Below are 26,845 nucleotides of genomic sequence, written 5' to 3'. Positions count from 1 at the left end.
CTCCGTGTCCACGGCCTGATGTTCCTGGTCCCCTCTTTGACCACTTGCCTCTCCTACATCGTTTATTTTCTTTTGTGGAGCCTTGTTGTGCTGCTTTCGGGCTAGAAAAACAGTCTGTGTGACTTTAACCTCTTACTTCCTTTGACACATGTTCAACAATTAATAGCATTAAATCTAAAAAAATACCATTTGTTGAGGATTTCATTCCATTTCCGAACGAAAGCTGACGTTTATCCCTATTGTAGGCTCCTTCTGTATTCTCAGTCAATTTATGAAAACTTGCTTGGTAGGTTGATGTCCTCAGTGGTTTTACAGACGTGTTTAATACATTTTAGGTACACACTTTATTAGAATATTTATGAAATGCATATTGCTATATTTGGTAGCACTTATTTGTTTTCCCTCGACTCAACCCCATTCGATGCATGGAACGGATGTGGGTGGGGCTAGGGATACATGTTTTTTTTTTTTTTTTTTACTCACAAAAGCTCTGGCGAAGGCCGTAAGGCCGATTCATAAAGGGTATTAAAGATCATTTTCTCGTTTTATTCAGCTGCTACCACGCACCTGGAAAAATAGAATACAATAGAACATAGGAAATATAATTTAGATTTTATTCAGCTATTTGAGCACATGCGGATATTCTGTGTTGAGCGGTTAACAAAAGGAACAGGTACTCCTATATGCTTAATTTAGAGTTATTTATGTAACAGTTGTGATACAAATGTTGGGCTATGTGTTTAGATTTTTAGTACATTCTAAGGCTGCATAAGGTGACTAATGAAGATTTGAAAAAAAGTTGCATGAAAAGCATGAGCTCTGCCTATTTATTTGTGCAGGCTGTACACACTTCATCAGTTCTCATTCACAATATGACAAGCACTTGATAATTCCTCTAATTTCCCGTCTGTATCCCTTTTGTGGCAGTAACGCCCCCTAAAAAGAATCTATGCCATTTGCGGCTAATGGCTGTTGTGCCCTTGGGCTGAATATAATTGTAATTCCATTCTCCCGGCTGCGTTCCGAGATAGCTCTCACTTACATGGCTCTCTGTCAAGTGATCGGGTCTCCTACAGGCTACAAGTGACCGACAAACATCGGGGACGCAACGGCGCGCATTCTCATCCAATTCCGAGGCGCATTCACAAGTAATAGGTTAATACAGTGCCTTGCGAAAGTATTCGGCCCCCTTGAACTTTGCAACCTTTTGCCACATTTCAGTCTTCAAACATAAAGATATAAAACTGTATTTTTTTGTGAAGAATCAACAACAAGTGGGACACAATCATGAAGTGGCGACATTTATTGAATATTTCAAACTTTTTAACAAATCAAAAACTGAAAAATTGGGCGTCTTAAGTTAATACTTTGTAGCGCCACCTTTTGCTGCGATTACAGCTGTAAGTCGCTTGGGGTATGTCTCTATCAGTTTTGCACATCGACTGAAATTTTTTCCCATTCCTCCTTGCAAAACAGCTCGAGCTCAGTGAGGTTGGATGGAGATGAACAGCAGTTTTCAGTTCTTTCCACAGATTCTCGATTGGATTCAGGTCTGGACTTTGACTTGGCCATTCTAACACCTGGATATGTTTATTTTTGAACCATTCCATTGTAGATTTTGCTTTATGTTTTGGATCATTGTCTTGTTTCAAGACAAATCTCCGTCCCAGTCTCAGGTCTTTTGCAGACTCCATCAGGTTTTCTTCCAGAATGGTCCTGTATTTGGCTCCATCCATCTTCCCATCAATTTTAACCATCTTCCCTGTCCCTGCTGAAGAAAAGCAGGCCCAAACCATGATGCTGCCACCACCATGTTTGACAGTGGGGATGGTGAGTTCAGGGTGATGAGCTGTGTTGCTTTTACGCCAAACATAACGTTTTGCATTGTTGCCAAAAAAGTTCAATTTTGGTTTCATCTGACCAGAGCACCTTCTTCCACATGTTTGGTGTGTCTCCCAGGTGGCTTGTGGCAAACTTTAAACAACACTTTTTATGGATATCTTTAAGAAATGTCTTTCTTCTTGCCACCCTTCCATAAAGGCCAGATTTGTGCAATATACGACTGATTGTTGTCCTATGGACAGAGTCTCCCACCTTTTGCACGCCCAATTCTTCAGTTTTTGATTTGTTAAAAAAGTTTGAAATATCCAATAAATGTCGTTCCACTTCATGATTGTGTCCCACTTGTTGTTGATTCTTCACACAAAAAAGACAGTTTTATATCTTTATGTTTGAAGCCTGCAATGTGGCAAAAGGTCGCAAAGTTCAAGGGGGGCCGAATACTTTCGCAAGGCACTGTAGTCACCCATTACACTATTCTTGATTGAATCTCGTCTTTACATGTGTGAAATTTGTTTTGATTTGGAATGGACCATTATCATAGATGACATGTAAAAATACATGTCATCTATGCAGTTACATTGTGAATGGAGGACGCTTTTCCCGTGGTTCATTTTCATGCCAACCTGGTAGGCTATACTGCTGTTGTAAAGAGAAGCAATGTGCTTAATATTAGAAAAGTTGATGAAATAAATATAATAGGCCTAGCCTACAGAAAGTTGATGGGACCTTAAGAGGCATGAATTACATGTTTGTCCTCAACAATCTACACACAATAACACATAATGACAAATTGAAAATAGGTGGACATTTTTGCAAATGTAAAAAATAAGTATCCAGACCACTTGTTATGAGACTTGAAATTGGGCTCAGGTGCATCCTGTTTCCATTGATTATCCCTGAACTGTTTCTGCAACTTTGAGTCCACCTGTGGTAAATTCAATTGATTGGACATGATTTGGAAAGGCACATACGTCTATATAAAAAGAGGGGTAAGTAAAAAAAAGAACTTGGTCACAACAGAGCTCCAGGGTTCCTCTGTGGAGATGAGAGAACCTTCCAGAAAGACAACCATCTCTGCAGAACTCCACCAAATCAGGCCTTTATGAAAGTGGCCACATGGAGCAACTTCTCAGTAAGGCACATGACAGCCCACTTGGAGCTTGCCAAAAGGCACCTAAAGGACTCTCAGACAATGAGAAACAAGATTATCTGGTCTTATGAAACCAAGGTTGAGCTCTTCGGCCTGAATGCCAAGTGTCACATCTGGAGGAAACCTGGCACCATCCCTACAGTGAAGCATAGTGGGGGCAGTTTCATGCTGTGGGGATGTTTTTCAGCGGCAGATACTGGGAGACTCGTCAGGATCGAGGGAAAGACTAACAGAGTAAAGAACAGAGATCCTTGATGAGAACCTGCTCCAGAGCGCTCAGGACCTCAGACAGGAGCAAAGGTCACCCTTCCAACAGGACAATGACCCTAAGCCAACAGCCAAGACAACGCAGGAGTGGCTTCGGGACAAGTCTCTGAATGTCCTGGAGTGGCCCAGCCAGAGCCCAGACTTGAACCCGAGCAAACATCTCTGGAGAGACCTGAAAATAGCTGTGCTGCAACGCTCCCCCATCCAACCTGACAGAGCTTGAGAGGATCAGCAGAGAAAAATGGGAGAAACTTCCCAAATACAGGTGTGCCAAGCTTGTAGTGTCATACCCAAGAAGACTCGAGGCTGTAATCGCTGCCAAAGGTGCTTCAACGAAGTACTGATTAAGGGTCTGAATACTTCTGTATATGTGATATCAGTTTTTTACAAAAAATTCTAAAAACGTGTTTTTGCTTTGTCATTATGGGGTATTGTGTGTAGGTTGATGAGAAGAGAAAAACATTTATTTTAGCATAAGGCTGTAAAGTAACAATGTGGAAAAGGGGATCTGAATACTTTCCGAATGCACTGTATATAGTTAAATAGATTTTCTGCGTGCTCCCTATCTGGTTTTGGTTGTTTAAATTGGCATGATTTTTCCATCCCGAAAATGTCCACTTTTACAACCTGCCTATGAATTTATCACACATTTTTTATATATTTTTTTAACATTCCTCCATATTAAAAGGGATAGTTTAAGATTTTGGCAATGAAGCCATTTACCTACTTCCCCAGAGTCAGATGAACAGGACCAGCTAGCATTCTAAATGTTCCTGGAGACTTCCAATTGTTGTGCTGGTTATTATTAACTTGTGAAACTACATCCAACTTTCTTTATACAGGACGCATAGACATAAAAATAGTATCCACGATGGTATTCTGTTGCAGCTTGCGATTTTTATAAAATAATTACTTTTCACAAAATAGAAATGAGACCGACCAAGTTGGTTTTATGCAGCAAAATTTGAAATTGTGTTTTTTTTAATACATTGGATGAAATTAGAGACTCAGAGCTACATTTTGTTTATATCATACACTACATTTGAGGAAAAATGGGAAAGTAATTCTGCTTTAAAGTTGATCAACTTGTAACCTAAATTTTGGGAAAAATGTTCTGGCACACCTACTGGAGAGCTATTTTGTCATCTACATCCTCTTAAGCTTTAGCCCCACTTATCTCTAAGGATTTGCATGTGATGCCATGTAGTAAACAACCAAAGATTTCAAGAATAAATCTGGTTCATACTTCGGGTGTATTCGTAAATTTAATCTGGAGTGTCAGCCAGCGTGTGCTCTGGGCATTTGAAAAACTCAGAGCGTTTCACTCTTGGAGCATTCAGAGTGCACACTGGACACTCTGACCGAGGAGTAGGGTTGATCAGAGCTTTCTGTCCTAACAGCAGTCAAGCACCCAAGCTAACTGGCTAACATTGGCTAGCTACTTCAAGACACAAATGAGAGAACATCTCACTGACCATTTTTACTTGCCCTCGCAGAGCTGGTTAGGCTGTTTTTATATTATCCAGTGCGTTGGTGACCATAACTGTGCTGCTGGCATCAATTTAATTACGCTTTTTTGCCAACGTTTACTGACACCAGCCATATTCAATGGGTGTTGAGTGTTCGTCAATGTCAGTTATTCTGCGCTCTGACACACTCAGATGAAAGGTCTCTGAAATCGGAGTAGATAGCTAGAGTAAATTTACCAGCTATGTCTATCGACAATTGTTGCAGTGACATCATGAACAATCTATTGAAATGGTTACATGCATAGTGGAGTCTATTAGACATGTATCTAGCTAAACAAAGAACCATAATCCCAACTCATGACATTATTACCCTGCATGAATCTGCAGGTAGCTAACCAACCAGGTTCAATGTTAGCTTGCTAATGTTAGGATATAACTAACAAAGCAAATGGCTCTGAGAAAGGAATAATATGACGACACAGATCATACACGTAACATTAGCAAGCGAGCCAGCCAGCCAACATTAGCTAACAGTACACCAACTTGAAATTCAAATTACTGACAAAATTAGAAATGTGTAATATCTGAAAATGTAGCTAGCTAGACTATCTTACCCCTATACATCATGGATGGACACTTCAAACTGTCACAGATGCCATGGTTGCCCTTAGTTTGAAGATGTAATCCAGAGACAGGCGTTTCCCCAGCTATCATACTCTAATTCCAGAACTCAGTCCTGCAGAAAGTGGAGAGCAACACTTACGCAGTTCTCCTAAGTGATGTTTTTAAAAACTGTGTTAGAAAGGATTACCTACACATTGACCAGTTCAAATAGACAGAAACGTGCGACATGGTAGACCAATCCAAACTAATCTCTTGGCACTCATTATCTCAGCCAATCATGGCTAGTGGGAAGGTTGTTGGCTTTTTCTGTGGCTGAACCAACTAGGCTCGTAATGTAACAATTGTATTCGTAATTTACAGATGGCATACACATGGGTTATTAAGGAACATGAAAGTTCACATGTTCCAGAAGGCATTTCTGCCCCTCCAAAAAACACATTTTGATTTTTTTTTTAACTGTGAAGCACTGACACGCGACATACGCCTAGTTTCCTGAAATGAGTCACAAATACAATTGTGGACTGCAGTTTAGAAGCCCCTCAGTTAGGCTATTCATTATGGTAAGATTTAGTTGGTTGATTATTTACTACTCATCACATCATATCCTCAACTTGACTTGTGCGGGGGAATTATCCATTTTAGCGTTGTCAGAGTAATATACACATCATGCTTTGGCTGCTGAACACTAGATAAGAATGCAATACGTCTATCTAGTCAGGGTGTGTCCAAAATTATACCCTAATCCCTATACCATGCACTACTTTTGGCCAAGCTTTGGTAGTATAGGAGTACACATCATAGGGAATAGGTTGCCATTCCATAAACAAGAGTGGAAATAACAGTCAATGTACCTTGGGGTGTTTGACGGCCATCTTCATCTCCTCTGGTGCTTCGGGGATGACAACAGGGACGGAGTAGGATCCTGACAGGGCTGTATATCTGGGCGCCACTGGGTCGACAACCTACAGACACATGGGAGAGGATCATTATTGCAATGGTGTCCTGTGTAGAGACAGAAATTCTCATTCAATATCCTGACTAAACACATAGGACATTTCAATTGGACCGGAGTGCAGGGATGAGAGAGAAAAGGATAGAAAGTAGTTTGAGAAGCCAGTTTTCAGTATGCATTGCCAACAACACAGACAAGGGGGAAAAGAAGACTCATTCTGAAAGGAAATCTGCATCAATGGCCATGAGGTGGTGAAGTCCCTTAAATTTTTCACATCCTGTAGCCTATTCAAAACAGACCCTTAGAATGCCCTGCTTTAATGATAGACAGATATTCCAGTGCCAAAGGTTTTGCTTATCGGAGTTTATTGATCCTAGTTGTCATGTAGGTAGGGGTAAAGTGACTCTGCATAGATAATAAACAGCGAGTAGCAACAGTGCAAAACCAAGGGGGGGGGGGGGGGACAATTTTTTGAGCCTTCTTCTGACACTGCCTGGTATAAAGGTCCTGGATGGCAGGAAGCTTGGCCCCAGTGATGTACTGGGCCATACACACTACCCTCCGTAGTGCCTTGCGGTCAGATACCAAGCAGTTGCCATACCAGGCAGTGATGCAACCAATCAGGACGCTCTCGATGGTGCAGCTGTAGAACCAGGAGGCTCTGGGGAACCATGCCAGATCTTTTCGTTGTCAGTGATCATGCCTACCACTGTTGTGTGGTCAACCAACTTGATGGTGTTGAGAGACATGCACGCACCCCTGAGGGGCCAGTCATGGGTGAACAGGGTGTACAGTAGGGGACAAAACACGTACATTTAAGGGAACCCTTGTTGAGGACCAGCATGGCAGATGTTGCCTACCCTTACCATCTGGGGGCGGCCCATCAGGAAGTCCAGGATACAGGTGCAGAGGGAGGTGTTTAGTCCCAGGGTCATTAGCTTAGTGATGAGCTTTGTGGGCACTATGGTGTTGAATGCTGAGCTGTAGTCAATTAACAGCATTCTTCTTTTGTCCAGGTGGGAAAGGGCAGTGTGGAGAGCGATTGAGATTCTGTGGATCTGTTGGGCCGATATGCGAATTGTTGTGAGTCCAGGGTATCTGGGATGATGGTGTTGATGTGAGCCATGACCAGCCTTTTCAAAGCACTTCATGGCTGCCGACGTGAGTGCTACGGGTCGATAGTCATTTAGGTAGGTTACCTTCGCTTTCATGGGCACAGGGACTATGGTGGTCTGCTTGAAAGACTGCTTGAAACATATAGGTATTACAGACTCGGTCAGGGAGAGTTTGAAAGTGTCAGTGAAGACACTTGCCAGTTGGTCCATGCATGCTCCGAGTACACATTCTGGCAATCCGTCTGGCCTCACAACCTTGTGAATGTTGACCTTTTTTTAAAGGTCATGCTCACATCGGCTACGGAGAGTGTGATCACACAGTCATCTGGAACAGCTGGTGCTCTCATGCATGCGTGCACCATCATGCACATGTTGATTTTGTCTATCCCCACCAGAGGCAGGTTAAAATACCTAAACCAACTATATTAGTTGGGGGACAGGTCGAAACATTCATGGACATTTAGCTAGCTTGAGGTGGCTATCTAATACGTCCTGGGAGAAATGTTGGGTTGTTATTTAACCTGAAAGGCGTGTGGTATTTTTTTTGCTTTTTCTTGGAAGACCCAACTTGAGTCACATAATCGTGTTCTCTACTCCAACAATTCGTTCCCATATAAAAGGGGAAACTTTGTTTTTAGTTTTCTTTGATTAATCTCTCCTCGTTCATTCTTCTTCTGTGGATTTAATACGGCGGTTGGCAACCAACTTGACTGGAATGCGGACCACATTCATCTATCAATCACCCATGTGGTTTAGTATGCTCGAAACAACCAATTAGTAGACGGGAGAGGTAGGACTTGCAGCCTGTAGACCCACACGAGCAGTTTGGATGAAATGTTTGAATAACATGTAGGTGTATACCTATTTTGCAACGCTCGCGCACACAACGCTGGCGGTTTGGTCAGCATGTTATGTTTAGGAACAACACATTAAGTGACGCTGCATATTTTCAAGCAGAGTACTGTCTGCATCATGTTATGGGTATGCTTGTAATTGTTAAGGACTGGGGAGTTTTTCCAGGATAAAAAATAAACTGAATGGAGCTAAGCACAGGCAAAATCCTAGAGGAAAACCTGGTTCAGTCTGCTTTCCACCAGACAGATGAATTCACCTTTCAGCAGCACAATAATCTGAAGCACGAGGCCAAATCTACTCTAGTGTTGCTTCCCAAGAAGACCGTGAATGTTACTGAGCGGCCGAGTTACAGTTTTGACTTGAATCTACTTGTGTCTGGTGGAAAGCAGAAAACCAGGTTCTCATCTACGATTTTACTTGTGCTTAGCTCTATTCTGTGCAGCCACCACACAAATGCAGTGCATTCGTAAAGTATTCAGACCCCTTGACTTTTCCCACATTTTGTTATGTTACAGCCTTACGGTCTGCTAAGCTAAGACGGCGCCAACAGAGAAGGTCACCTTGCTTCAGGTCCTTAGAAAATACGTTGCTGTAATTAGTTTTTTTAATGTATTATTTCTTAGTCCAGAAAATCTCAAGTGGTATTACATCTTTACATTTGTGTGTATATAAAGGTAGTCGTTGTAAATTTGTTAGATTACTGCACTGTCGAACCTAGAAACATAAGCATTGCTACACTCACATTGACATCTGCTAACCATGTGATCAATAACATTTGATTTATTCTAAAACCTCCCTCATCAATCTACACACAATACCCCATAATGACAAAGCAAAAAGATATATACAGGAAAAAAAACTGAAGTGTGTTCGGACCCTTTACTCAGTACTTTGTTGAAGCAAACTTGGCAGCGATGACAGCCTCGAGTCTTCTTGGGTATGATGCTACAAGCTTGGCACACCTGTATTTGGGGAATTACTCCCATTCTCCTCTAAATATCCTTAAGCTCTGACAGTTAGGATGGTGAGTGTGGCAGCAGAGGATGTACATAACAGCCTTATTCTAAAATAATTTCTTTTTTGTTATGAATCTTCAAATGTACACAAAATACCCCATAATGACAAAGAGAAAACAGGTTTAGATACTTTTGCTAATTAAAAAATATATATTTAAAAAATACCTTATTTGCATAAGTATTCAGACTAATTTATTAATTTAAAAAACTATTTAAATCCTTTTAGAATTATGATGAAACGTAACAAAAAAAATGTGTGGGGGGGGAATCAAGGGGTCTGAATACTTTCCCAAAAGCCCTAAATGAAGAGCAGTACTCAGTGATGTGTTGTATTTGCCCCTAACATAACACTTTGATTTCAGGATATAAAGTACATTTCTTGGCAGTTGACTTTAGTGCCTTGTTGCAAAGAGGATGCATGATTTAGACTATTTTCTATTCTGTACAGGCTTTTAGGTTAGTATTGTAGAGTAAGTACCTAAAATGTAAATTATTTTAGTTTTTTTGGGGGGGGGCTCTGAAAAACACCAAAAGGAAGATACCCAGGGTCCCTGCTCATCTGCGTGAATGTTCCTTAGGCATTGCGCAAAGGGGGCATGATGACTGCAGATGTGGCCAGGGCAATAAATTGCCATGTCCGTACTGTGAGACACCTAAGACAGTGCTACAGGGAGGCAGGACAGACAGCTGATCGTTCTTGCAGTGGCAGACCACGTGTAACAACACTTGCACAGGATCGGTATATCTGAACATCACACCTGCGGGACAAGTACAGGATGGCAACAACAACTGCCCGAGTTACTCCAGGAACACACAATTACTCCATCAGTGCTCAGAATGTCCACAATAGGCTGAGAGAGGCTAGAATGAGGGGCCTGTAGGCCTGTTGTAAGGCAGGTCCTCACCAGACATCACCGGAAACAACATCGCCTATGAGCACAAACACACCGTCGCTGGACCAGACAGGACTGGCAAAAAGTGCTCTTCACTTACAGGTAGCGGTTTTGTCTCACCAGGGGTGAAGGTCGGATTTGTGTTTATCGTCGAAGGAATGAGCGTTACACTGAGGCCTGTACTCTGGAGCAGGATCGATTTGGAGGTGGAGGATCCGTCATGGTCTGAGGCGAAGTGTCACATCATCATCGGACTGAGCTTGTTGTCATTGCAGGCAATCTCAACGCTGTGCGTTACAGGGAAGACATCCTCCTCTCACATGTGGTACCCTTCCTGCAGGCTCTTCCTGACATGACCCTCCGGTATGGCAAAGCCACCAGCCATAATGCTTGTTCTGTGTGTGATTTCCTGCAAGACAGGAATGTCAGTGTTCTGCTATGGCCAGCGAAGAGCCTGAATCTCAATCCAATTGAGCACGCCTAGGACCTGTTGGATCGGAGGGTGATGGCTAGGGTCTTTTCCCCCCAGAAATGTCCAGGAACTTGCAGGTGCCTTGGTGGAAGAGTGGGGTAACATCTCACAGCAAGAACTGGCAAACCTGGTGCAGTCCATGAGGAGGATGCAGTACTTGAGCACTGCAGTACATAATGCAGCTGGTGGCCACACCAGATACTGACTGACTTTTGATTTTGACCCCCCCCCCTGGTTCAGGGACTCATTATTCCATTTCTGTTAGTCACATGTCTGTGGAATTGCTCAGTTTGTGTCTCATTTGTTCAATCTTATGTTCATACAAATATTTGCTGATGTTTGCTGAAAATAAATGCAGTTGACAGTGAGGAAGTATTTTTTTTTGCTGAGTTTATATTATTAAAAAAGGAAAATATATATATATCATTTCATTCAAGGGTTTTTCTTAATTTGTACTATTTTCTACATTGTAGAATAGTGAAGACATCAAAACTATGAAATAACACAGAGTATGGAATTCATGTAGTAACCAAAAGTGAAACAAATCCAAATATATTTTGTATTTGAGATTCTTCAAACCAGCCACCCTTTGCCTTGATAGCTTTGCACACTCTTGGCATTCTCTCAACCAGCTTCATGGGGTAGTCACCTGTAATGCATTTCAATTAACAGGTGTGCCTTGTTAAAAGTTCATTTGTGGAATTTCCTTCTTAATGCGTTTGAGCCAATCAGTTGTGTTGTGACAAGGTAGGGGTTGTATACAGAATATAGCCCTATTTAGTAAAAGACCAAATCCATATTATGGCACTAACAGCTCAAATAAGCAAAGAGAAAAGACATGGTCATTCAATCCGGAAAAAAAACATTTCATAGTTTTGATGTCTTCACTATTATTCTACAACGTAGAAAAGAGTACAAAATTAAGAAAAACCCTGGAATGAGTATATATAAACACAAGACGACTTGAGGCTGGAATCACTGCTAAAGTTGCTTCAACAAAGTACTGAGTAAAGAGTCTGAATACTTATGTAAATGTAATCCGTTTTAATTTTTAATACATTTGCAAACATTTCTAAAAACCTGTTTTTGCTTTGTCTTTATGGGGTTGTGTGTGGGTGTAGATTGATGGGGGGGAAAAAACTATTTAATACATTTTAGAATAAGTCTAACGCCTTCTTTGTAGTGACTGGGTGTATTGATACACCATCCAAAGTATAATTAATAACTTAACCATGCTCGAAGGGATATTCAACGACAGCTTGTGTCACCCATCTACCAATAGGTGCCTTTCTTTGTGAGGCATTGGAAAACTTCCCTGGTCTTTGGGGTTGAATCTGTTTTAAAATCACTGCTTGACAGAGGGACCTTACAATTATCTGTATGTGTGTGGGGGGGGGGGGGCAGAGATGACGTTAAACACTATTTTGAGTCCATGCCACTTAAGCACATTTTTAGGCTTGCCATAACAAAGGATTGAATACTTTTCGACTCAAGACATTTCAACTTTTCATTTGATTGAATTTATAAATATTTCTTAAAACATAATTCCACTTGGACATTGAGGGGTATTGTGTGTAGGCAAGTGACAAAATCTCACTTGAATCCATTTTAAATACAACAAACTGTGGAAAATTTCAAAAGGGCTGCGAATACTTTCTGTATACTTATACAGGCACTGTAGACTTATCTTTTTTTTTGTTATTCAGTAATATGATCATAATGATCAATACTTTATATCTACATACTTAAAAAAAAAAACATTTTGGAGTGGCAGCCAACAGGACAACGGAAATTGCGTTTGAGATTGTTTGAGTTTGTGTAGCGTACTTGTAGCCCCCACCCAACAACAAAAAATGTAAAAAATATATACAAATTTGGTCAAACAAAAAAGGGAACACCCTGTCAAGCCCAGTAATGATGTCATTCACAAGCTTTGCACAGAGTCAGTTGGTTCGGTGAAGGAGATGTGAGGCAGGGTTAGTTTTCGGGACCAAGTGAATAAAGATGAAAATCAGCATATTCTTCATTATGGTCACAATCAAAGTACTAGGGTAGTGAATTGATTTTAGCGTTAGCTGTAAGCTTGCAAGGAAAGTTAACCCCCAGAGCTGTATCTTCTTGCATTGAAAATAAAGTGTTCTAGCTTTATGGACATTGTTTGGCGAACAGTAAATAACAGTTCTACATGCCGAGGTGCATTACTCAAGTGTGTTAACTTCTAGGCAGAACGAGTGTGGAGCTAACATGACACCGCCCAGAATCCCAGTGCAGTGGTTCCTTGTCAGGACAGGTTAGAGAGCAAGCACTAGCAATGAGTAAGTGGAACAGGCAAGAGATATGCGCGGTGCACTCGTGCTAAAGGGGGACATCAGCTGCGCTGACTCAATCAGTATACAACCTGACACATTTCATAAAAATACAGAAAGAAAACAATTCTAGTACCAAACCGTTTTTCATGTTCTGACATCAAAAAGTACATTAGTTCTGGTACACTGTGCATCATTAGAAAGCACATAGATGAAGGGGTGGAGGGAGGAAGCAAGGGAGTGGAGGAGTAAGAAGAGTACCTTGATACAGCTAATTGGCAGCTTGGAAACAGAAAGAGTGAGATGCAGTTCAATGTCAAATACATGAGGAAGCGCAAGAGAGAGAAGAGGTTCGGCGAGGGCAAGAAAAAGTTCAGGCAGGATGGGGTAGGGGTACATGTATGTCAATCCATCCTCCCCACCACACACACCTTCTCCTCATCGCAGATACCACAAGCTTAAAGGAGAAACAAATGTTTTCCCTAGCTATGACATACATACAGTTGAAGTCGTAAATTTACATACACCTTAGCCAAATACATTTAAACTCAGTTTTTCACAATTTCTAACATTTAATGCTAGTAAAAACTTCCCCGTCTTAGGTCAGTTAGGATCACCACTATTTTAAGAATGTGAAATGTCAGAATAATAGTAGAGAGAATGATTTATTTATTTATTTAATCACATTCCCCTGTGGGTCAGAAGTTTACATACACTCAAATAGTATTTGGTAGTATTGCATGGAAATTGTGTAGCCTTCCACAAGCTTCCCACAATAAGTTGGGTGAATTTTGACCCATTCCTCCTGACATAGCTGATGTAAGTGAGTCCAGTTTGTAGGCCTCCTTGCTCGCACACACCTTTTCAGTTCTGCCCCAAAACATTCTATGGGATTGAGGTCAGGGCTTTGTGATGACCACTCCAATGCCTTGACTTTGTTGTCTTTAAGCCATTTTGCAACAACTTTGGAAGTATGCTTGGGGTCATTGTCCATTTGGAAGACCCATTTGCGATCAAGCTTTAACTTCCTGACTGATGTCTTGAGATGTTGCTTCAAAATATCCACATTATTTTCCTTCCTCATGAAGCCATCTATTTTGTGAAGAGCACCAGTCCCTCCTGCAGCAAAGCACCCCCACAACATGATGCTGCCACCCCCATGCTTCACGGTTGGGATGGTATTCTTCGGTTTGCTGGCCTCCCCCTTTTTCCTCCACGGTCATTATGTAGATCCTCTTAAGCTCTGTCAGGTTGGATGGGGAGCTCTGCTGCACAGCTATTTTCAGGTCTCTCCAGAGATGTTTGATCGGGTTCAAGTCCGGGCTCTGGCTGGACCGCTGAAGGACATTCAGAAACGTGTCCCGAAGCCACTACTGGGTTGACTTGGCTGTGTGCTTAGGGTCATTGTCCTGTTGGAAGGTGAACCGTCGCTCTAGTCTGAGGTCCTAAGATCTGGGGCAGGTTTTCATCCAGGATCTCTCTGTACTTTGCTCCATTCATCTTTCCCTCAATCCTGACTAGTCTCCCAGTCCCTGCTGCTAAAAAACATCCACACAACATGCTGCCACCACCACCACACTTCAGCGTAGGCAGTTTTTCTCCAGATGTGACAATTGGCATTCAGGCCAAAGAGTTTAATCTTGGTTTAATCAGACCAGAAGATCTTGTTTCTTATGGTCTGAGAGTCCTTTAGGTGGCTTCCGGCAAACTCCAAGTGGGCTGTCATGTGTCTTTTTACTGAGGAGTGGCTTCAGTCTGGCCACTCTACCATAAAGGCCTGACCGGTGGAGTGCTACAGTGGCAGATGTCCTTCTGGGAAGGTTCTTCCATCTCCACAGAGGAACTCTGGAGCTCCCCGACCTAGGCCCTTCACCTATTGCTCAGTTTGGCCAGGTGGACAGCTCTAGGAAAAGTCTTGGTGGTTCCTAGCATCATCCACTTAAGAATGGAGGCCACTGTGTTGCTGGGGACCTTCAATGCGGCAGAAATATTTCGGTACCCTTCCCCAGATCTGTGCCCGACAGAATCCTGTCTCGGAGCTCTATGGACAATTCCTTTGACCTCATGGCTTAGTTTTTGCTCTAATTTGCACTGTCAACTGTGGGACCTTCTATAGACAGGTGTGCGCCTTTCCAAATCATGTCCAATCAATTGAATTTACCGAAGGTGGACTCCAATCAAGGATGATCAATGGAAACAGGATGTACCCGAGCTGAATTTCAAGTCTTATAGCAAAGGGTCTGAATACTTACAAAGATAAGGTACCCGTTGTTTTTTTTGTACTCTTTTTTTCTGTATACATCAATGATGTCGCTCTTGCTGCTGGTGATTCTCTGATCCACCTCGACGCAGACAAAACCATTCTGTATACTCCTGGCCCCTGGACACTGTGTTAACTACCCTCTAGATGACCTTCAATGCCATACAACTCTCCTTCCGTGGCCTCCAACTTCTCTTAAATGAAAGTAAGACTAAATGCATGCTCTTCAACCGATCGCTGCCCGCCTGTCCAGCGTCACTACTCTGGACAACTACAAATAAGTGTCTGGTTAGACTGTAAACTCTCCTTCCAGACTCAGATTAAGCATATCCAATCCAAAATTAAATCTAGAATCGGGCTTCCTGTTTCACAACAAAGCAGCCTTCACTTATGCTGCCAAACATACCCTCGTAAAACTGACCATCCTACCGATCCTTGACTTAAGCGATGTCATTTACAAAATAGCCTCCAACACTACTCAGCCAATTGGATGCAGTCCATCACAGTGGCATCCATTTTGTCACCAAAGCCCCATATACTACCCACCACTGCAACCTGTACGCTCTCGTTGGCTGGCCCTCACTTCATATTCGTCGCCAATCCCACTGGCTCCAGGTCATCCAAGTCTCGCCTTATCTCAGCTCACTGGTCACAATAGCAGCACCCACACGTAGCACGCGCTCCAGCAGTTATATTTCACTGGTCATGCCCAAAGCCAACACCTACTTTGGCTGCATTTCCTTCCAGTTCTCTGCTGCCAATGACTGGAACGAATGACAAAAATCACTGAAGCTTTGAGACTCATATATCCCTCACTAACTTTAAGCACAAGCTGTCAGAGCAGCTCACAGATCACTACACCTGTACATAGCCCATCCAACTACCTCATCCCCATATTGTTATTCATTTCTTTGCACCCCAGTATCTCTTCTTGCACATTCATCATCTACAGATTATCACTTCAGTGTTTAATTACTTCTCCACTACGGCCCATTTATTGCCTTACCTCCCTAATCTTACCTCATTTGCACACACTGTATATAGATTTTTATATAGTGTTATTGACTGTACTTTTGTTTATCCTATGTTTAAGTCTGTTATTTTGGTCGCACTGCTTTGCTTCATCTTGGCCAGGTCGCAGTTGTAAATGAGAACTTGTTCTCAACTAGCCTACCTGGTTAAATAAAGAAAGAAATATACACATTTGCGAAAATGTCTAAAAATCGGTTTTCGCTTTGTCATTATGGTGTATCGTTTGTAGATTGATGAGGAAAACAATTAAATTAATTTTAGAATAAGGCTGTAATGTAACAAAATGGGGAAAAAGTCAAGGAGCCCGAATACTTTCCGAATTCACTGTAAATAGCTGAATATGACAGTCCATAATTTATTCCTCTCAAGGATCCTACTTGAAAACATCAGAGAAGTCATTCCGCTCATCACTAAACAGTCAGACATGAAATCATAAAATTACACGAAAACTGTCTAGGACATCACTAAATACTTCATGATAGTGTTAATGTTTAAAGGGCAGAGTTGCCCTTTAAGGTAAGTAGAAAATTGAGGTTAATTACTCTGAAAACATTTAACCCTTGATAGCGCTATGCAGAACTACATCATGAATTGAGAGGATGTGTAGAATGCAGACCATGGCAGAAAATGTTGTATTTTGTAGTTTATTTGAAAATACCAACTTTTCAAACACTTGAGGTAGTGGAATATAGTTTATTTACTATGATGGGTTCTGAGTTCTAAACATGAAAATATGAAGAATCATTATTCCTGTCACTGAGGGAGAGAGGGGAATGTTGAACCTATAAATTCTGTCAGGTTACAGTGGGGCAAAAAAAGTATTTAGTCAACCACCAATTGTGCAAGTTCTCCCACTTAAAAAGATGAGGCCTGTAATTTATCATCATAGGTACACTTCAACTATGACAGACAAAATGAGAGAAACAAAATCCAGAAAATCACATTGTAGGATGTTTAATGAATTTATTTGCAAATTATGGTGGAAAATAAGTATTTGGTCACCTACAAACAAGCAAGATTTCTGGCTCACAGACCTGTAACAACTTCTTTAAGAGGCTCCTCCGTCCTCCACTCGTTACCTGTATTAATAGTACCTGTTTGAACTTGTTATCAGTATAAAAGACACCTGTCCACAACCTCAAACAGTCACACTCCAAACTCCACTATGGCCAAGACCAAAGAGCTGTCAAAGGACACCAGAAACAAAATTGTAGACCTGCACCAGGCTGGGAAGACTGAATCTGCAATAGGTAAGCAGCTTGGTTTGAAGAAATCAACTGTGGGAGCAATTATTAGGAAATGGAAGACATACAAGACCACTGATAATCTCCCTCGATCTGGGGTTCCACGCAAGATCTCACCCCGTGGGGTCAAAATGATCACAAGAACGGTGAGCAAAAATCCTAGAACCACACGGGGGGACCTAGTGAATGACCTGCAGAGAGTTGGGACCAAAGTAACAAAGCCTACCATCAGTAACACACTATGCTGCCAGGAACTCAAATCCTGCAGTGCCAGACGTGTACCCCTGCTTAAGCCAGTACATGTCCAGGCCCGTCTGAAGTTTGCTAGAGAACATTTGGATGATCCAGAAGAAGATTGGGAGAATGTCATATGGTCAGATGAAACCAAAATATAACTTTTTGGTAAAAACTCAACTCGTCGTGTTGAGGACAAAGAATGCTGAGTTGCATCCAAAGAACACCATACCTAATGTGAAGCATGGGGGTGGAAACATCATGCTTTGGGGCTGTTTTTCTGCAAAGGGACCAGGACGACTGATCCGTGAAAAGGAAAGAATGAATGGGGTCATGTATTGTGAGATTTTGAGCAAAAACCTCCTTCCATCAGCAAGGGCATTGAAGATGAAACGTGGCTGGGTCTTTCAGCATGACAATGATCCCAAACACACTGCCCGGGCAACGAAGGAGTGGAGTGGCCTAGCCAGTCTCCAGATCTCAACCTCATAGAAAATCTTTGGAGGGAGTTGAATGTCCGTGTTGCCCAGCAATAGCCCCAAAACATCACTGCTCTAGAGGAGATCTGCATGGAGGAATGGGCCAAAATACCAGCAACCGTGTGTGAAAACCTTGTTGAGACTTACAGAAAACCTTTGACCTCTGTCATTGCCAACAAAGGGTATATAACAAAGTATTGAGATAAACTTTTGTTATTGACCAAATACTTATTTTCCACAATCATTTGCAAATAAATTCATTTAAAAAATCCTACAATGTGATTTTCTGGATTTTTTTTCTAATTGTCTGTCATAGTTGAAGTGTACCTATGATGAAAATTACAGGCCTCTTTCATATTTTTAAGTGGGAGAACTTGCACAAATGGTGGCTGACTAAATACTTTTTTGCACCACTGTATGTTATCGTTAGCTATGAGGGATCATATCGGAGGAGAAAAGCCACAGACTGGTACAAGTCAACATGACAGCCGTGACTTGGGGAGGAATGAGGAACTTGGGCAGAGGTCGGTTTAGATGAAGAACAGATATCACTAAAGTTCTGTATAGCAACAGAGATGTATCGGCTGCTCAGAGATGAGGAGAAGGAAACTCAGCATAAATACTAGTGCTTGTGTGGATATGCTTGACTTATGCAGCTGGATGACCCAGCGGGTGAATAAACTTGGTATGACCTTTCATAGTTGTCCGTCAGTTTTTACTCTGTTATATATAACTTAAAAGGCAACTATGTCCTTTGATTTTCAAAGTAGAAGTCTCAGAAAAAAACTATATTTGAACGTATTTTGAATACATCTCAGAAAACCAAATAACATTTGAAGTTACTGAATATATGCCAATAAAATTGTGTGTATATAGTCGTGGCCAAAAGTTAAGACACAAATATTCATTTCCACAAAGTTTGCTGCTTCAGTGTCTATAGATATTTTTGTCAGATGTTACTATGGAATAGTGAAGTATAATTACAAGCATTTCATAAGTGTCAAAGGCTTTTATTGACAATTACATGAAGTTGATGCAAAGAGTCAATATTGCAGTGTTGACCATTCTTGTTCAAGACCTCTGCAATCAACCCTAGAATGCTGTCAATTAACTTCTGGGCCACATCTTGACTACTGGCAGCCCATTCTTGCATAATCAATGCTTGGAATTTGTGGGGTTTTGTTTGTCCACCTGCCTCTTGAGGATTGACCACACGTTCTCAATGGGAATAAGGTTTGGAGAGTTTCCTGGCCATGGACCCAAAATATTGATGTTTTGTTCCCCGAGCAACCTAGTTATCACTTTTGCCTTATGGCAAGGTGCTCCATCAGGCTGGAAAAGGCATCGTTCGTCACCAAACTGTTCCTGGAGTTCCAGAAGTTTACATACACTAAGTTGACTGTGCCTTTAAACAGCTTGGAAAATGAAAATTGTCATGGCTTTAGAAGCTTCTGATAGGCTGATTGACATCATTTGAGTCAAATTGAGGTGTACCTGATGTATGTATTTAAAGCCCTACCTTTAATCTCAGTGCCTCTTATCATGGAAGAATGAAAGGAAATTAGCCTAGACCTCAGGAAAAAAATTGTAGACCTTCACAAGTCTGGATCATATTTGGGAGCAATTTCTAAATGCCTGAAGGTACCATGTTCATCTGTACAAACAATGGTACGCAAGTATAAACACCATGGGACCACCCTGCCGTCATACCACTCAGGAAGGAGATGTGTTCTGTCTCCTAGAGATAAACGTACTTTGGTGCGAAAAGTGCTAATCAATCCCAGAACAACAGCAAAGGACCTTGAGAAGATGCTGGAGGAAACCGGTACAAAAGTGTTTATATCCACAGTAAAACAAGTCCTATATCGACATAACCTGAAAGGCCGCTCAGCAAGGAAGAAGCCACTGCTCCAAAACGGCCACAAAAAAGCCAGACTACGGTTTGCAATAGCACATGGGGACAAAGATTGTACCATTTGGAGAAACGTCCTCTGGTCTGATGAAACAAAAATATAACTGTTTGGCCATAATGACCATCGTTATGTTTGGAGGAAAAAGGGGGGAGACTTGCAAGCCGAAGAACATAATCCCAACCGTGAAGCACGTGGGTGGCAGCATCATGTTGTGGGGGTGCTTTGCTGCGGGAGGGACTGGTGCACTTCAAAGTAGATGGAATCATGAGGCATGAAAATTATGTGGATATATTGAAGCAACATCTCAAGGCATCAGTCAGGAAGTTAAAGCATGGTCGCAAATGGGTCTTCCAAATGGTCAATGACCCCAAGCATACTTACAAAGTTGTGACAAAATGGCTTAAGGACAACAAAGTCAAGGTATTGGAGTGGCATATCAAAGCCCTGACCTCCACCCTATAGAAAATGAAAAAAAGCATGAGCGAGCAAGGAGGCCTAGAAACCTGACTCAGTTACACCAGCTCTGTCAGGAGGAATGGACCGAAATTTACCCAACTTATTGTGGAAGGCTATCCGAAACGTTTGACCCAAGTTACACAATTTAAAGGCAATGCTACCAAATACTAATTGAGTGTATGTAAACTTCTGAACCATTGGGAATGTGATGAAAGAAATAAAAGCTGAAAGATATAATTCTCTATACTATTATTCTGACATTTCACATTCTTAAAATAAAGTAGTGATCCTAACTAGTCTAAGACAGGGAATTTTTAATAGGATTAAATGTCAGGAATTGTGAAAAACTGAGTTTAAATGTATTTGGCTAAGTTGTATGTAAACTTCCAACTTGAACTGTGTTTGTGTATTTTGATAATGAGTGAGACAAAAGGCAATACAGTAACACTTGACATGAAGTTCTTATACATGTGGAGTAACTTTGCGATTATTACAAAAGCAATGTTGTTACATAGGACATTGGAAACGGCATAACATTGAGTTATTATATATATATATATATATATATATATATATATATATATATATATATATATATATATATATAAGCGGAATAAGTCACTATTCCTCTTTACAAAAACTACGCAAGTAAGATACAATTACCAAAGTACTATGTAACATGCTAATAAAATATTGTTTAAAGTAATTTCAGTTGTAATAAGACATGAACAAAAACTGCCAACATGCTGCCAACAGTAACAATTTGATGTGATTTATTAGGATCCCCGTTAACCGACGCCAATGGAGACAGCTAGTCTTACTGGGGTCCTACAGACTAAATACTTTACAACTTCCATTCATTTCAAAACACGTATGTGTATGGATCTATCAGTCACAATACATACACACAATATGGATATTAAGTGTCGAAAAGAAACTAAATATTCCAACACTTGAATCAACTACAGCCAAGGTAGGTTGAAAATCATGTTAGCTTGTATTCTGAGGAGTGGTGTAAACAACTTAAGTAAAAAATATTTTAAAATAGTACATAAGTAGTTGTTTTGGATATCTGCACTTTTACTATTTTTGACAACTTTACATCACTACATTCCTAAAGAAAATCAATGTACTTTTTAGTCCATACATTTTCCCTGAAACCCAAAAGTACTCGTTACATTTTGAATGTTTAGCAGGACAGGAAAATGTGAAATTCTTTATACTTTGATACATTTTAACAATTAAATGTACTTTTGATACTTAACTATATTTAAAACCAAATACCTTTACTCAAGGAGTATTTTACTGGGTGACTTTCACTTGAGCCACTATCCCTTTAAAGATAGTGTGTGTTTGATTCAAGAACACCGCAGCATTTTCAGGTACACTATATCAACAGAAGTTGGTAGAACCCCCTTTAAATTAGAGGAATTGGCTATTTCAGCCACACCCTCTGCTGACAGGTGTATGAAATTGAGCACACAACCACGCAATCTCCATAGACAAACATTGGCAGTAGAAAGGTTTACTGAAGAGCTCAGTGACTTAACGTGGCACAGTCATAGGATGCCACCTTTCCAACAAGTGCGGTTATTGTGAAGTGGAAACGTCTAGGAACAACAGCGGCTCAGCTGCGAAGTGGTGGGCCACACAAGTTCACAGAACAGGACCGCAGAGTGCTGAAGCACGTAGTCCGTAAAAATTGTCTGTCCTCGGTGGCAACACTCACTACTGAGTTCCAAACTGCCTTCGGAAGCAACATCAGCACAAGAACTGTTCAGCAGGAGCTTCATGAAATGGGTTTCCACACACAAGCCTAAGACCACAATGCGAATGCCAAGGGTCATGTTTAGTGGTGTAAAGCTCGCCACCATTAGACTCTGGAGGAATAATGGTCTGGGGCTGTTTTTTATGGTTCGGGCTAGGCCCCTTCGTGCCAGTGAAGGAACATCTTAAAGCTACAGCATACAATGACAGTCGACGATTCTGTGCTTCCAATTTTGTGGCAACAGTTTGGGGAACGCCCTTTACTGTTTCAGCAGGACAATGCCCCAGTGCACAAAGCGAGGTCCATACAAAAATGTTTTGTCAAGATCGGTGTGGAAGAACTTATAGCCTGAACAGAGCCCTGACCTCAAAACCATCGAACACCTTTGGGATAAATTGGAACGCCGACTGCGAGGCAGGCCTAAATCCCCAACATCACTGACTGACCTTACGAATGCTCGTGGATGAATAGTAGCAAGTCCCCACAGCAATGTTCCAGCATCTAGTGGAAAGCCTTTCCAGAAGAGTGGAGGCTGTTATTGCAGCAAAAGGGGGACCAACTCCATATTAATGCCCATGATTTTGGAATGAGATGTTCGACGAGCATGTGTCCACATACTTTAGGTCATGTTGTGTATCATAAAAGTAGTTGTAGCTTTCAAGCTTTTCAGTGGCATGTTGAAAAAAAATCTAAGTAGTTGTGTGTCACTATGTATTTATACGTATCGGCATAAAATATAATTGGTTTAACTTGATTATGTACACCTAGGGCAATGGACATTCAGGATAATGGACATCATCAAAATATTCAGGTAGTCATATTTAATCTAAACAATACATTTCTTTCCGAGAGATTGGAATAGTATTTGTGAGGTGTGCTCTATTCATTCTATTTCTATCTTCAACATGCAGTTCCAGATAGAACCCTGCCATTAGTTGAAGGCAGCCAATCCAGTAGATTCTGAGATCTGTATTCAAATATTTGTAAAAAAGTAGGTGCTTTCTCAGATCTGTATTCAAATAGTATGGAAAAGCAGTCACTTTCTGAGATATGTATTCCATTAGTTTTAAAAAGTTGTCATTTTTGGGGCTCTGTATTCAAATTGTTACTTACCATTACATTACATTTAAGTCATTTAGCAGACGCTCTTATCCAGAGCGACTTACAAATTGGTGCATTCACAAAGCATAGCTAAAACTATAGTTATCCCAGGTCTGGAGGAACGCAGGGGATGAGGGGAGGAAAAGGGGGAAAGCAAAGCGGGAAAAGAATAGCATAAAACAAGAAGGCAGCCATGCAAGCTGTGAGTAGGTGAGCTATCAGAGGAACGAAGTGTGTGCGTGCGTGCATGCATGTTATAAGCTTCCTTAGGGATTTAGTGCATTTGTTTCTGCGCCAACCAATTTAGGCAACCAAACCATTAATAGTGTATAAATATGGCTAAAACCTACAATACCAGTCTTGTCAAATCTACCAGCAATGCCAGCATGCCACTGATTTTCATTTGCGGATTCTTACACTTGATCTAAAGAGCTTCTCCCATGCAGTGGATTTACAAAGGGGCAGGTTTCAATCATGATCAGTCCAAATCATTGTGTAGAGAAAGGGGAAGATCGGTATACATGCATGCATACCTTCTTGTTAAAGGCCCAGATCTTGTCCCATTCCATGTTGACCACAGACCTGGATCCACCCTGGGTGAAAGAACAGACGGTTTCAAAGATGGAATCAAACACAAAATAAAAGGTTCAACAGTCTAAAAACATGACAATAAGAGTTCATTACAAGGTCCAAAGCAGCCCTTTTTATCTCATATCAAATCTGTGTATCAATCAAGTACCTGAATGTGATTGTTTTCAATTCAAGTGCTCAAAAATAAATAAAAATAGCTTCTTATAAGACAAAAATTTCTCAAGCAAGATTTTTGCTAGGACTGTGTGGGAGTGGTCTGAGTGGAGAGGGGAAAACGGAAAACTAGCTGTTATTGGCAGAATACTTTGGAACTGTTTCTTATTGGTCTATTAACTAATTTACCGCCTGGTGATGACGCCAGGCAGGCCAAAACAGGACAACATTTCCAGCAGTCTTTTCAAACAGCTCTTACACTAGAATGGCATTATAAAACACAGGAATATCACTACACTGGGCCTTATGGGTCTATTGAAGTAACAGAATAAAGTTTAAGCTTGTTGTTTTTGCATGGGCTGCATCTCAATCCACCACATACACTCAAGTCGTGCATCCACAGTGGAAGGTGGCGGAGCTACAGCGGTGTTTGCTCGACACCCATTGCTGATAGGTATATAAAAATCGAGCACACAGACATGCAATCTCCATGGACAAACATTGGCAGTAGAATGGCCTTACTGGACCTCAGTCACTTTCAATGTAGCACCGTCATAGGATATCACTTTAACTGCCCGTGATTTTGGAATGAGATGTTCGACAAGCAGGTATGGTCATGTAGTGTAGAAACACACACCTGGGCAGCAATGAACTGCTTGAGGCCCTCGACGGTCATTCCTCTGCGCAGGACACCTCTGACAGTCGGGAAGCGGGGGTCATCCCTGAGGCAGGGGAAAAAAACATTTGATTTGGATCTGGGCTTCAATAAAGAATTAAGATTATTTTACTAACAGGTATCACAAATCTACTCCATCAGTGCAATGGGAAGTGACCATCATCTCCAGGTGTTGTGTTCAGCAGGGAAAAAACAGAATGGTACTAACTGTACTTGTCAAATAAAAACAGATTAATTTACAGATTGCCAAAAATGTTGCTAAGGTGAGCCGTACTAAACATAACCCTGTCGTATGGAAAGCGTATTAGGTTTACTCACCAGCCGTCGACGTAACCCTGGTCGACAAACCATGTGAGCTTGCGTTTGGAGAGCACCGTGTTGTTGAGGTTGAGCCGGGCATACTCCCAGATGTAGGGCTTGCGCAGGCGCAGTGCCTCGATCACCCAGTAGAACTGGTCGTCGCGGTCGTGGTACTCCGTGGTGCGGAGCGCGTGGGTCACACCCTCTACGCTGTCCACGATTGGGCAGGCGAAGTCGTACGTGGGGTACACCCTGGGGGGGTAAATATAATGTAAATGTGTGAAGCCTGTTACGCGCCTGAGCTGCTACACAGGACATGCAATAGGGCATGAGTAGCGAGTGATACACTCCCATTTTATTAAATGTAACCTGCTGCACTGACCATGTGAACAACGGGGTGCTTTTGGTACGCAAACGTTACACACCTGGTATATCGGCTCTGTTAAAGGAAAGAGATACCCATTTTGATTGTTCTATTGTTTATGTGCATCTCTGGGCGATGTTCCATCGATTCCCAGGGTCATTTCATGTTAATCTGAGCTATAGTCATTCAAGCAGGTAGAAATTCAGCCGGTATTGCGATAAAGCCACTATCACTACACTGGAAGTCAACAGCAATACGACTTTTAGATAAAAATCACACATGTCAGATTTCAATATTGGCCAATGTCATAACGATAGAGGTTGTCTTCTCTCGAATGAGCAATTGATCATATTTTTGTGAAATTCCTACCACAACATTTCTCCTATTTGTCTGCCACTGCAGTCCAGGGTGCATTGCATGGTGCCTTCGCAAATGTCATACACCACTCTGTAGGGTACATCTGCAGGTTGAACATAGAGAGATTATGGACTCCTAAATTGACGGCACAGTTTGTTTAGGTGATTTTAAAGCCAACTAGCTCCTTCATATACTGATATTGACTTTGGTATTGTGTCTACGTTTGATAGCTCACTACAGTGACTTCAGAAATGTTTCACAGCCCTTGACATTTTCTACATTTTGTTGTATTACAGCCTGAATTTGCAACGAATGAAATTGAGATTTTGTCGTCACTGGCCTACACATAATACATTATGTCTAAGTGGAATAATTGTTTTGAATTATTTACCAATTAATTCAAATTAAAAGCTGATAAGACCCCTTTGTTATAGCAAGCCTCACTTGCCGGAGAGGAAGGAAACCGCTCAGGGATTTCACCATGAGGCCAATGGTGACTTTAATACAGTTAAAGTTTAATGGCTCTGATAGGAGAAATCCATCTTCAGTTTAGGGCTGTCCCCGACAAAAAATAATAATCTTGGTGGACTGAAAGTAGTCTGTTTTTTCAACCAATCGATTGCTCGAAAATTGCAAACATATTTTTCCATACACTGTATATAGACAACCCCTTTGTGTTTTAATAAAATCAACTACAGTACCAGTCAAAGGTTTGGACACTCATTCAAGAGTTTTACTTAATTTGTACTATTTTCTACATTGAAGAATAATAGAGAAGACAAAACTATGAAACAACTTTTTTTTTTTAAGTGTTAAAATCAAAAATATATTTTACATTTGAGATTCTTCAAAGTAGCCACCCTTTGCCTTGCTGACAGCTTCACACACACTTGGCATTCTCTCAACCAGCTTTACCTGGAACGCTTTTCCAACAGTCTTGAAGGAGTTCCCACATA

General features: G+C 41.3%; 1 protein-coding gene across 1 annotated transcript in view; it reads right to left on the bottom strand.

Annotated features, from left to right (window-relative positions):
* The window catches only part of LOC124016958 (bifunctional glutamate/proline--tRNA ligase-like), an 87,231-nt gene that overhangs the window by 41,112 nt on the left and 19,274 nt on the right, over positions 1-26,845 (bottom strand). Inside the window, exons 10-13 of the mRNA XM_046332293.1 lie at positions 25,187-25,420; positions 24,830-24,914; positions 23,982-24,041; positions 6,204-6,314 (exon numbers count right to left, since the gene is read on the bottom strand). Of these exons, the coding sequence (XP_046188249.1) occupies positions 6,204-6,314; positions 23,982-24,041; positions 24,830-24,914; positions 25,187-25,420 (490 nt within the window). The remainder of the gene's footprint in view (positions 1-6,203; positions 6,315-23,981; positions 24,042-24,829; positions 24,915-25,186; positions 25,421-26,845) is intronic.

This window comes from Oncorhynchus gorbuscha, unplaced genomic scaffold (genome assembly GCF_021184085.1).
Source record: "Oncorhynchus gorbuscha isolate QuinsamMale2020 ecotype Even-year unplaced genomic scaffold, OgorEven_v1.0 Un_scaffold_13:::fragment_4:::debris, whole genome shotgun sequence".
Classification (NCBI taxonomy): Eukaryota; Metazoa; Chordata; class Actinopteri; order Salmoniformes; family Salmonidae; genus Oncorhynchus; species Oncorhynchus gorbuscha.
The sequence above is the reverse complement of the archived record's forward strand: the minus strand, read 5'-3'. Positions and strand labels throughout refer to the sequence as shown.